General features: G+C 39.8%; 1 protein-coding gene across 2 annotated transcripts in view; it reads left to right on the top strand.

Annotated features, from left to right (window-relative positions):
• The window catches only part of PCNX2 (pecanex 2), a 149,193-nt gene that overhangs the window by 56,562 nt on the left and 79,811 nt on the right, over positions 1-12,820 (top strand). For both annotated transcript variants that reach the window (XM_015621574.1, XM_015621573.1), the window contains exons 16-19: positions 3,984-4,093; positions 5,506-5,602; positions 11,991-12,083; positions 12,581-12,731. In XM_015621574.1, coding sequence (XP_015477060.1) covers positions 3,984-4,093; positions 5,506-5,602; positions 11,991-12,083; positions 12,581-12,731 — 451 coding nt within the window. The remainder of the gene's footprint in view (positions 1-3,983; positions 4,094-5,505; positions 5,603-11,990; positions 12,084-12,580; positions 12,732-12,820) is intronic.

The following is a 12,820-nucleotide window of genomic DNA, read 5'->3' as shown; positions in this document are numbered from 1 at the left end:
CTGAGATTCAAGCAAGAGCTGTTAGGGGTGTTAATTTTGGAGAGTATTGCTAGATACCGTGTCTTTCAGCAAGTGAGGTCTACAGCCATAGTCAGGTCTTGCACTGTATACATAACTTCAGTAGTTATGGTCTTAGTTTTCTGTGAATAAGAAGTTATTTTCCAGATAGAAAAAAGAAATTATGCCTGTAGAATCCAACATAGCCCAGGGTTGCTCTCACTGTACAGAAATGTAGAAATCTGCACTTTTTCTTTAGGATAAACTCACCATGATGTGAAATTGAGTATCCATTCTTCCTGCCTGAAGCTGCTGCTCATCTTGCTTTTTAGCCAAGGGATTCCGGTCACAGGCTGAGATCCCCTTGTGTAATGTGGCGTGTGTGAATATGCATGGACACCTCTGTATCGGTCCAGCCCTTATGGGTTTTGAATTTCAGCAGTGAAAATACGGTCCAAGATAGTAGCAATTGCAGAGAAAGAGGGCCAATGTTTCTTGGAGTGGGCAGTGATACCTGTATTCTGGTAACTTACCACTTGTCAAGTTTTTGAAGATCAACTGGGAAAGTAATGCTTTGTTTTCCATGGATGATGGGAAGATAAGACTGATGGGCATCTCTTCCTAGAATCTGTCTTTAATCTGTGTAACTTGAGGCTCATTAATTCACATATTTTGCTTGTTAGTGTTCACTGAAAAGGAGTATCCCTGGTAATATGGTGTTAAGCTTATAGTTAGCCTTGTACAGAACAAGTTCTTACTATTTTGGGGGTGAAGAGGGGTCCTTTTTACAATCTCTTTCAGAAAGTCAGTGTTTAGATGTTCAGAAATAGGATGACACTATTTGTTTCCATCTTTACCATCACATATGTGGAATGGTTGATCGTCAGCCCTTCCTGCTTGTTGCTTGCTATGTGAGCAATGGCACAGATCCATGGTGAAGCAGTGGTGTGGAGGTAAGGAGAAAGACCCAAGAAAGTTTGGTTGAATTGCATGAGGGAGTATGTGACTTTTAAAGGTCCATTCCAACCCAGCCCGTTCTCTGACTCTGTAAATAGTGATGAAACCATGAGAGTGGAAGACCAGGTTTGTGAAGACCAGCTGGAGTTTGTCTCCATATTTAAAAAGCCAGCCACTGTGCCAACACCTTCGCCTTCAATGGTTCTGTCATTGCAGGAATCTGCAAAGTCATCTCTGAGTTGAGTGGAATACCCTGAAATTAAAAAAAAAAAAAAACAAAAACAAACAAACAGAAAAAGTAACAAGATTTTCTGCTTAGCGTAATTGGCTCTCTGTTCAGAGCACTTTGTCTCTGGAGTAGAACATATGACTTATTTGAATATATCTTTGAAAAATAAGTACATAACAAGATAAGAACACTACATGCACACTTTTTTAGGAGAAGAAAGAAGTAAAAAGGATAAATAATGTAGGTCAGAAAACTACTAACACTACTTTTTAAAAATTCATTTGCCTTCCCACCTCTAGCAGGGGGAAAAGGCTCATACGTTCAAAGTCACCTTTATCTCCCACTTTAGTGGATTGTTTTGGGATTAGGCAATTCTGTGGTTGGAATGGAACACCCCCACTCCCACCACTGGGTCTGTTGTAACTCATGCCTTTCATCCTTAACCCTGTAAGTCTGTTTCACTTATTTTAAAAATGACTACGTGGGTGTCTGCATTGAAACCAAAACCGTATACGAAATCTCTACAAGCCGCCTCAACCCAGTGAGGTAAACTAGGAAGTGAAAGTCCCTGTCTAGTATGACAGATAATACCAGCTTCCAAGAGTAAAACCTGTCATTCCTTTTTTCCCACTGAGAAGAATCATTATTCAATTATCAACTATATTGGGGTTTTTTCTTTCTTTCTTTCTTTTTTTTTTTTTTTAATTTAGAGCTACCAGGCATCATTAGTGGGGGTGGAAAATGACAAAATGGAAGAGGGTACATCACACTGATATTGGAGAAATGATACCTTTGTTCATTTTCATCTTTTCTACAACATTATGTAGCATTTTTCTGGAAAATCCTGTTCTCTAGGCACATAGCAAATATTGATGCCTGTCTTACCTGCTTTCCTGGCTCCCTGATGCCTGAGTTTTGAGGGAGCAGTGACAGTTTGGATCTGTAACACAGGCCACACAGAGGCTATGTGTAATATGCAGAAAATATGGAAATAGAATTCCTGAGACATTAATTTGGGGATTCAGCTGTGTACAGCTTTATAGTAGAAAGAGGGTGGAATGATTTTTCAAACTGGCTACTGATAAATTTCAGTATCAGGAATATTGCCCAACTCTTGATAGTATTTTGTTTTTAAAAGTAGTTTCAGGGCAAAGGGACAGTCATGCTTTAGAAGCTGCTGGGAGGATCTGTACACAGTTGTATTGCCCTGAAAATGCAAAGGATGTTTGGACAGGCTATGGTTCAGACATTTTCAAAACATTTTGGCTTCAGTTGATTTTCTTCAGTGTTTTGAAGAATATGAATTGAGTATGACACGAGACTAAGCATGGGAAAAGCTAACCCAAATTATATTTGGCCCCAAAACTGGGAACAATGAAATGTAGAGTAGGATTGTATGGTAAAGTTTAAATTGTCAAATAAATGGTTCTGGATTCTTTCAATAATAGCGTGCGAATATCTCTTTTGTTTGTAATTACTGTTTTGGGTAGAATTGTTTGATAGAACTTGGCTCTTCTGTCTTTCATCTTTGTGATGTTCAGTAGTATGACGAGGGGAAGATAGTTCTTGGAGTTAAAATTTCATTTTTTTGGTACTACTCTTAGGATAACAAGAATTTCAGAGTTAATTTGCAAAATTCCATGCTGCAATGGGTTAGATGTTTGACACTTAAAAGAAAATTAGTTTGTCTTAATATTCATTGCACCTGAAAAGAACTGAGTGTTTCCTAATATGCTAAGAAATCATGCATGTAACTGAGCAAAATAAGACTAATAAACCTAGTTTATCCTCTGAAAATATTGGTCCTGTACTAACTGTTGAGTTTTTAAAGCAAGAGATAACCTTGTAGAAAAATTCTTGTTTGCACTAGCCTAAAGTTTCACAGATCCTTCTAAAACCTGTCCAGAAAGTGCTCTGATGCCAGGATCTGGTGAGTTCACGCTTGGTAGATCAGGTAGAAGTTATGTGGAGGCAAGGGGTACAACCAGTGTGTGAAATGGCTATGGATTTGCTCCACATTCCTGTGTCCTTCACAGATGAAATCTGTGTTCCTCACAGATAGGGCTACAAGTATGTCTTAGGATCCCTATTTTGTACCTGATGATTTCACAGATAAAGCTAATCTTGATAAGAGTTCCTTAAGCTTTAAATTCCTTCTCTTATTCTTTCTAGCCAGTTTTAGCTGTTTAAGTCACCTGGAGAGAGTTTCTCATCTCAGTTGTGTCCAGAGTGTGTTGGCAAGTGTGTCAGTCGTCTCTTGTTTCCCTGTTCAGGGATGTCACACACGGTGGCGAGTGCTCTCCCTCTCTGCTGTGTTAGCATCCAGGCAGGGCCTGGGTGTAATGCACAAGGCAGCAGAAATATGTCTGAAAGAAACCCCACTGCCTGAGCTATGTGACATTGTCATTTGTTATGTGCAGTCTGGCTACAGGTTAAGTAACTGCATATCAATTTAGCATGTAGATAAATACACTGCAGTTGATTTCACTCGGAACTCATTTTAATGAGAATTTTCCTCTTATGTTTTATTTAAGAGGAAAGAAAACCTGCCTTTCATATATTTTCCTAGTTAATTGCTGATTATAGGGGAGTTGCATAGTATGACCACAAAACATACCTTTAATTGCTGGGTTTTTTTCACAGTAATATACTTTGATATGAAAAAGGATTTTCAGTCTGTGGTAGATGGTGTACAAATTTAGATGTTGTGCATGTAACATTGCGTGTATGATGTATGCCTCAACCTACTTTGGATTTTTAAGTTCTGCATTCCTAACTTTGCCTTCTGTCATCCTCTCAGGAACCCTGGGATGCACAGCACATTCCAGCGCTGTTCTCTGCTTTCTGTGGTCTGCTAGTTGCACTTTCTTATCACCTCAGCAGACAAAGCAGCGACCCATCTGTGCTGATGTAAGTTGCCTGTAAATGTTATTTGCTGATTGTACAGCACACAGCCAGAGTGATGCCTGGGTTTCATAACCACAGGGGTTGCTTCCTGAAAGTACTGTGGGGAGGTGAAATTCCTCGCCATGTCTGCATGGTTGGTATCGGTCATGTATATGAATGAAGTGCTGCAGTCAGATCACCAGCAGGGCTGGTGCTCTTTAAGCAGCGCTATCCAAAATCTCTGAAGCAGATTTTCCTCTCTGGGAGGCTGTGTGCTTGGCAGGTTGGAGGACAGTGATGTAGCTGAGGGGGGTTCAGGTGACTAGAGTTGCAGAATGTGCATTGGGTAGCACTGGGGCCAGGAGAAGGGACATTTGATGTGCTGGGAGGATGGCTGAATTCCAGCTCTTGCTGAGGATTACTACAGTAGGCTATGCCTCTCAGTTTGAGGTACCATCCTTTATTTTCTTCTCTGACACAGTTTGTTAGAGGTAACTGAGGAAAGGAAGTGTATGCTAGGAGCTGACTTTGCAAACAAGGGAGATTAAGGGAAGAAGTCCCAACATTGTGATCTGCATGATGAGGTGATGTGTGAGAGAGAGACCCAATAGATCCATTGCTCAGGGACAGAAAATGTGAATTTCCCAGAGAGGAAACTGTGATATATGGCTGTTGTAGGGGCTGTGGAGGTCAGCAAGCAGCTGGGCAATTACACCTATGGCTGTGGGGCTGAACAAGCAAGTGGGTTTTGTGCAGCCAGTATCACCATGCCATTTGGAATTCTGCTTCACAGACAGCTCAGTTTTATCTTCAGCAACTGAAATGGTTGTTAAAAAGTCTAAAAATTAAGAATACATGTACCACAACATCGAATGTTTATTGTGCAACTGTAAAAATGTGTAATCTTTAAAAAAAGATATTTAAGATTTTTTTTTAAACAACTCTGAACTTCTTTTAAATAAGTTAAGGACATTGGAAAAAGGTGTTTAAGGAATGGCCTATGGCATAAAATTCAAGATGGATGAGGAGGTAGTACATAGATCTAGAAAAGAAAATGAACATACAGTTTGTACAGAATTAGCTTCCTTGCCCATTTTAACATGGGTCTAAAGAGCTCTCATTGGTTTCAGCTTAGCTGAAACAGAAATAAGAGTCATAAATGTAACAGTACCCTCTCTGCTCATTCCTCAAAATGACTGAGTCACATTGATTGGGCTGTTGAGATTCCTCAGGATTCTGATGAGGAATTTCTGTCCTGATCACAGGTAGAGCTGGTTTGTGTCAATCTCCAGCTGTACAGAGATAAGAATGTTTGCATGAAGAAGGAACTCTGAGGCTGTTCCTCCTCTGTCCTTCAGGAATATTCAAGGAATATTCAGGAATATCTGTTGCACATGTTCAGAAGTACCCTAACTAGGAATTTCTTTTTTAAACAGGTCCCTTATTCAGTGTAAATATGTCCCTCACTATCTACGCCAACGATTTGAAGATTCATCGGAAGATCCACTCCCAGAAAAAATGAGAGAATCAGTGGTAAGGCCTTTTCTTTCATTACTTTCTGTCCAAAGCACTCTCTCTTATCTCCTATCTATTTTGCCCACTGAGGAACCTTGTAAATATTGTCATTTTGCAATTTAAATTACTAAAGGCACAGATAGATGATCTTTATGGTGAGGCCAGCAGTGGGAAGGGGGATACATGTAATTTTCCTTTCTGAAGGGCTCCTTTGAAGGGCTCTGCCATGTTGATTCTTTAACATGGTCCATGGGAAATTCACTCTTAGAGCTTGGGGAGAGGGTCTTCTCTCATCCTAGCACAGAGAGAACTGATGCAGGTTCTATGCACAGTTACAGCCTGGCAATCTGGTGTGTCCAAGGTAGGCTGGATTGTTCAACAAGCATTCAAAGAGATGATCAGTCCTGCCAAATTCTCTGTCTGTGCTGGAGAGGAAGAGGATTCAGTCCACAGAATTACATGTGTTTAAAGCAGCCCTTATTCTTTATTTTTCTATGGCTAAGGCTACCTGTTTTTCAGAAATGCCTTTTCTGTGCCAGGAAATACTCTTGACTGTGTGCCCTCCACCCCAGCTGAGCCAAGTGGAGAACACTGTCAGACTTGGCACTTAGGGGTGGAAGAAGCACATGAAACTGGGGTGGTATGGGAGAGGGAGGTACATGCCTGGTGCCAAGCATTGCCATCTCATCGTCTCTTCTTTGCTTGGCAGGCTGTTTATTTACTACTGTCTGGCAGAAGCTCTAAGTTTGTGTCAGCTTATTTCTCACTTCAGCATAAACACTGCAAAGTGACCCATCTTCCTTTTTGTATCTTTTTATATTAAAAAAAAAATTTTTACTGTTACCCAGGGGAGGTTGATCTTATAAGGCATTCATGTGGGAAGATCATCAAGTTTCCAGAAATGGGTGTTTGACATTTATTTGTTGTGTGAACTGTCCTGCTTCCTGGCTGTCAGACAGCTCTTCCTCTTGACCACATCCCCAGCGCCTGCATCCAAGCATTTGCAACCTAGGCAGCTATTCCTAAACTTCTGAATTCTCTCTGAAATCCAAGAGCATTCAGAGAGTCTCTGGAAGACAGACTGCCTTTTTTGACCCTTAGACATGACCTGGGAGTCCATAGTTCCTACTGGCCTCCAGATGTTCCTTCAAAGGGATGTATCTCTCATGTACATCTTGAATCATTTCTTAGGCATTTTGTGAGGCGTTACACAGCCTACATTCAGCATATGCATTTATCCCACACTACCAATGTTTCCTACTTTTCTAAGCTGCTGCTTAGATTGTCATTTTTACCATGTATAGTGTTATTTTAAACTTGGTCCTCTAACAGGGCCTACATAAGATTGAGTGATATGGCTGTTTCTTGTTGCTTGTACAGTTTCTTGCAAACTAAGCTGTTTGCAACAGTTGATACTGGAATATGAATGTGCATCTAGAAACAGAGTAAAAAATCAAAGTATTTTTGTTAGAATTTTGCTGTATTCTGTGGTATTTGTGGTGTGTAGGTCATTGCCATGGTTCATTGACATTCCATTCTTGTATACAGGAATTGTATGGCAGATGTAATGGAAAGCTTCTCATGCTCCTGTAGTTCTGTCTTTTGCTGATAGTGCCTTTCTTGGAGGAGTACAGAGTCTGATCTCATCTGTTCTGCAGATGGAGCCCAGCCTGGGGACTGAAGCAGTTACTGCAGCTGTCCACCTAACTAATTTCGTTTCGCAGTGCAGAGGAAAACCTTGAGCAAGGCTTTAATATATTGAAAACAAAACCCAAAAATAGTGGAAAAAAATCTACATCTAAGATCCTGGCTGTATTTTCAAAATGGAGTAATTCTAGAGATGAACAATTTTTATTTCAGTGACAATGACAGGGATCTGCTGTCTAACACTGCACAGCTGCACTTGGACCCTTGAGCCAATGGGGTGGAAGATGCAGAAGTATAGGGGTAACTGCATTGGGATTTGCCAGACACAGGACTTCAGTTCTTCTCTTCACAGTGTTTCATTCCTGACACATTTGGTCGCACTTTCAGGATTAATTAAGTGGGCTTCCTGGCACCATTGCTCTCCAGAAAATACCTGGATTAGGGAATTGGCACTTTTTTGCTCTGTACATTTGATACTCTATGCTGCTGCTGCTATTAGGCAGAGGCTGCTTTCCTTCAGTGTTGCTGGAGCTTGCTAGTTCTTTGCCTTCATTTTTTTTTTCCCCCACTGTCTGGGCTTCCTTCAATCTGTATAAAAACTGTAAGCAAAAATATTTGCTTACAATGTCAATTAGCAGTGCTAATTTTGAAGAAATTAGCTGAAGAAAGAGAGGGCAATTTCTGATTAATGTGTGCTGTTTGTCGAACCCCTGGTACCTCTGTCTCAGTTAAACACCAAGGAGACTCCCACTGCTATCTCAGCAATGCAGTGCTAATAGGGCAAGTAGGGAAGAACTGAGGCAGGAGAAAATGCACGTGCATAGAGTTCAAGGAGCACAATCAAGCCATATTCCCTTCTGACTTGCTTCAGCAATAGCAGACATGTTTAGGATGTAGGATTCGGCTGACTCTTCAAAGCCAATTTAAAATAATTTCCAGAAGTTTTGTAAGGCGATCTTCAAATGGTTCAGAAGCTGGTTGAAACAACATATCAGTATTCAGAAGAGGTTTCATGATGGTAGCTCATGTTTTCTTGAAGTGCTCCTCTGTGAGGAGAGTATTCCTAACCCCTGTCAGTGGCAAGAAATGGCAGGATGCAACACAAGCCAGCCTTGCCTTGGTAACACGTGGTCTACATAACACCATTTAAATAAGATCCATTTTCATCAGAAAGCCAGAGGCATACGGAACCAAATTGCTTTCTCAAGGAGCTGAAAGCAAACAAGGTTAATATTGGAAATTAATGTATTGTTTTCTGGATGGCTTTGCATTGATGTTAGGATGTTAATAAATACAGCATCCTAATGTTTAGTTGCACGACTTTTACCCTTTTCTTTTCCTTGAATAGCTGTGTAAGAATTGCCAGCTTCGGAAGCCTGAATTATGAAGCAGCTGTGATTGATAATTGACCATTCAACTTTGAGAATGGAGCTTCCTACCATTATAATTAATTTCTGTAGGCATCCACATGGCTGATTACTAGATTAAGCAGTGGCCTGAGGGTGATGATGTGTTACATTCAAACTCAAGGTTCCTTCCTGCTTTTTAGTACAAACATTTAGACAGCTAATAAAAGGATTTGTGCAAAGCTCAAAAAATCTAATTGAAAATAATGGTTGGATTTGGTGATTTAAACATCTTTCCCACATAAACAATTGTATGATTCTGTGGTAATAATTAAAACAAAAAAAAAAGTGCCAGTCTAATATATTCTGCTTATGAAATCCTCAAGGCATCAAAGGTAGCCATATTGGTTTGGGAATTTTTTTTTCCTTTGAGTGTAAAATGGAGAGTGTAGAATGGCTTTCAGTCTGAGCTAGAAGTGACTATCTCTCACAGGAGGGATTTGAACTGTGAATACAGCAATGAAGGACTCAAGCATCATGCCATAGAGCAATTCAGTATTCAACTCCTAAGTTCCTGGCCTTGGGAATGACATCCAAAAATCTGTTTTAGCCATTTAGGTCCAAGGTAGGCATGTGCTTTTCAGGAGCTAGCTGCCTTCCACAGGAAGGCCAGAAGCTGCAGATCCACCCCCAGCAGGTAGATGCCCTAGTATTTCTCCTGGAGAGTAGCAGTGAGTCCCTCTCATCCAGAGAGAACACTGCCATTTCCTGGGGGACCCTGTGCAGTGACACAGAACAGAAGCAACCGCTGCTCAGCTTTGTTTTAGAAGGAAAAAAGCCTGAATTTTGTGAGAAGCTTGAAAGCGTTGGCCACATGAAGAGGGAGCTCCTGTGGGGACCGTTGTGCAAGTCAGCAGCTGAGCAGTGTATTTACATTTTGAAACAGTTCAGTTCAAGGGCAGAAGAACAAGCCTGGGCCTATATGACACTTTAAACACTTTCAATATTGCCAGAAATGGAAATCAATTGTCAAATTTGGAGTTGAATATTTGAATAATAATAATTTCCTTAAAAACGTAGGCCTTTTTCTGTACGGGATTGTCAGAAGGAATGAGAGCGCTGTAAAAAGGACATCATTCATTGCAAAATAAAGATGGGAAATACAAGTCCTGTGCAATATAATTTGTGTAATATGTTCCCTTCTGAATGTAATGTAGTGTTTGAAAAGATTCTCTTTGGTGATCTGGCCTGGAATGGCAAGTTAGGATACCACCTCTCCCCAAAATATGCCTCATTATCACCTCTGCTGATTTTACAGCTAAATTCCTGATATTTTACATGTTTTTTAAAGTGTCAGCTTCTTCAGTCATCTGACTGTGAGAGAAATCAGTAATTCTAATATTAAGCCTTTTGGGCTGTACAGAAGAGCTTGTGAATGTGATTGGAGCGTGTTTGTTGTTCTTAGAAGGTTGTTTTAGATTATTGAGTAGTTGAATTCAGCTGTGCAGAAAATGATACTTGATCAAGACTTTTCGTGCTGTGTATTCACAAAAGGGCTGAAATAGTGCCATATAAATTTGACACTGCTTAATTTTCTCAGATACTGCTGTTTCACATAGATTTTGTATCCAATATCTTTAAAAATATCTGGAAAGGTTAAAAGCATCATCTACACTGCATGATAATAATTTTGTTACTCATTTTTATTAGGCCGTGTTTTTTCAGTACTGCTACTTGCTAGTGAAAGAAAGTTGTGAGAGAAATGAATAGAGAGAACTTAACAGAGAAGACCTGTGGGGCCAGGCAGGGAGCAAAAGTTTAGTCAGGGAAGAGAAGGCTTTTCCTGTGGGCTCCCTCACGTTGTGGTTCTTCTGTTGAACACAACAGCCAAGGGGCGAGGTTAGCAGAGCTGTGCTTTGAAAAGATGGTCAGGAGAGTTACAAAGACCTAACTCTGCTCCCATACCTTCCCAGCACATGTAGCCCATGCAGAGTACAGGGCTGTCCAGGGAAGGATAGATCTCAGAGTGGAGGGATCACCTCTTTTTTGGAGGTATGTACATGCTCCTGAGCAGCCTGGGAAGGGCAAAGACCGTGGTGGTCGCTTGAGATTTCAGCTAAGCCATATTGGAGTTTCCTGGGACAAAACAAAAGTACTTTCAGAGCCTGAAGGCTTTTTAGTCCTGCTGCAGTAAGTGGAAGTGCTGATGCTGGTGACCTTTTACTGAGAAGCATCTTTCATAACAGGGAGTGATAGGCAGCCTAAATATAGAGGTTGCTACCAGCTTCCCCGGTAATTCGCAGCCCTTCTGTTCTTCGCTTGTTCTGCTTGCTTTCTTTTTATCTCCTTTATTTGTAGATCTGCCATACCATCATTATTTTAGTTTTCTTTCTTTTTCTCTGATGAGATACATTAAGCTTACCTAAATTGCACCACCAGGAAGTCAGATGAACCACTGGTTCTAACAAAAGTGTTGCTTTTCACGTGTTGTTTCAAGGTATCTTTGAATTAAAAGCATAAGTCAGCTTCTAAATCAAGAGCTGCAAATAGTTTCTCATTTGGTAACTTAGCAGCAGTATTGAGTGCTGAACCTAAATGCCCTTCTCATAAATCTAAGACAAGATTTTCATTTACTCACAAAAGCATTTGGGTGACCTCTGAAGTACAATTCAGAAGACCATGCAGATCACAAGCTATCTTGTTTATTTGTTTACCGAGAATGACATTTTAATAACAAGAAAAATGTGCTGTAAAGACAGTGATATTTCCAATCTTTAGAAACAAAGTTACTCCTACCATAGTTACAGATCCTTACATAGGGGCAGACATGGCCTTTCATTATCATTCAAAGACACTGGAAAAAAGCCTTGTCTAAAATCCAGAAAATTTTGCTGCAATTTTACTTCCAATAAAGAAAATCAGAGACTGGGATATGTCATAATATTTAGAACATAATAAATGTATTAATGTTGTGTCTTAGAAGGCATTATGGAGAAGCATGACTTTTTTCAGTATTGCAACAGAAAGGGAATAAGAAATATTAATTCTTGAAAATAGGAAATGGAATTTTGATTCCCAAAAATAAGAAAGTCATAATGGAAAACAGTTACACTCCTCAAGAAGAATCAGATTCAGTATTAAAATGTATTGCTTTCATTTCTCCAATATTATAATTTTGTTATTTAAAAATATAATTCGAAATTAGGCACGAAGAATTTAAATGTGATTACTTCAGCAAACCTGGCATGTGGAGAAATAATTTCCCAAAGCAGAGTGGAGAAAATTCTTTTGTATTATGGAGTGCTGATTAGCTTTATCACAATGCAGAGGGTAGGTAATTGAGAACAGAGTAATTTACTTTGGTTAAAATAGTGTTGCCTTACTAATTTTGTGTAAAATAATTATTTTCACAGAGAGAAATCTTGAAATCGGATCTCATTGTCTGCACGGCAGCTGCTGTTCTGTCATTTGCTGTCAGTGCCAGTACTGTGTTCCTGTCATTAAGGGTGTGTATCTATCTTTTTTTATCCCCCCCTAAGGTATTATATCTCTTATGCAAAACCACAGGGATGCTTTAACTGGAAAGAATAGACACTGTGGGAAGAGAAGTTAGTGAAAATGTATTTACTGGTCATGATAACATTATCATATCTGCAAAGCAGTTAGTTTCTGAGTATTTGTATTAATTTCGGTGTTACTTATTTGACACCTCTTTGCTTAAACCTCCACAGCTCTTACAATATGTAACCTATAGGACAGAATGAATAAGCCTGACGTTTTGCCTTTTTTTTTTCAATCACAGAGGAAAAAAATTGATTAATTGTGTATGCAAAACACACATTTCAAAATCCATATTCACCTAGAGTCAAGAATTTGAACATAGGAATAAAAATGAATGGCACAAAGCTACAATCATAGAAACTGTCAAAAAATGCTTTAAAAAAATATATAGATGTTGTGTGCAAATTTTAACTATGTTTCCTTTTGTCCTGCTTTGGCCCAGCCATTTCTCAGCATTGTCCTGTTTGCTTTGGCGTGGACAGTGGGATTTGTAACACATTACATCCTCCCTCAGCTCCGCAAGCATCACCCCTGGCTGTGGATCTCCCACCCCATACTCAAAAGCAAAGAGCACCAGCAGCGGGAAGTGAGAGGTTTGTAATACAGTCTTTTCTAAATGGTAGATACAGTGACTTCCAGCTTGCCCTGGTTTGAAGAACAAAAAGAAAAAAAATTTAAAAAA

The sequence above is a fragment of the Parus major genome, chromosome 3 (assembly GCF_001522545.3).
Source record: "Parus major isolate Abel chromosome 3, Parus_major1.1, whole genome shotgun sequence".
In the NCBI taxonomy this organism is placed as follows: domain Eukaryota; kingdom Metazoa; phylum Chordata; class Aves; order Passeriformes; family Paridae; genus Parus; species Parus major.
This window is presented reverse-complemented; position numbering and strand designations above follow the sequence as displayed.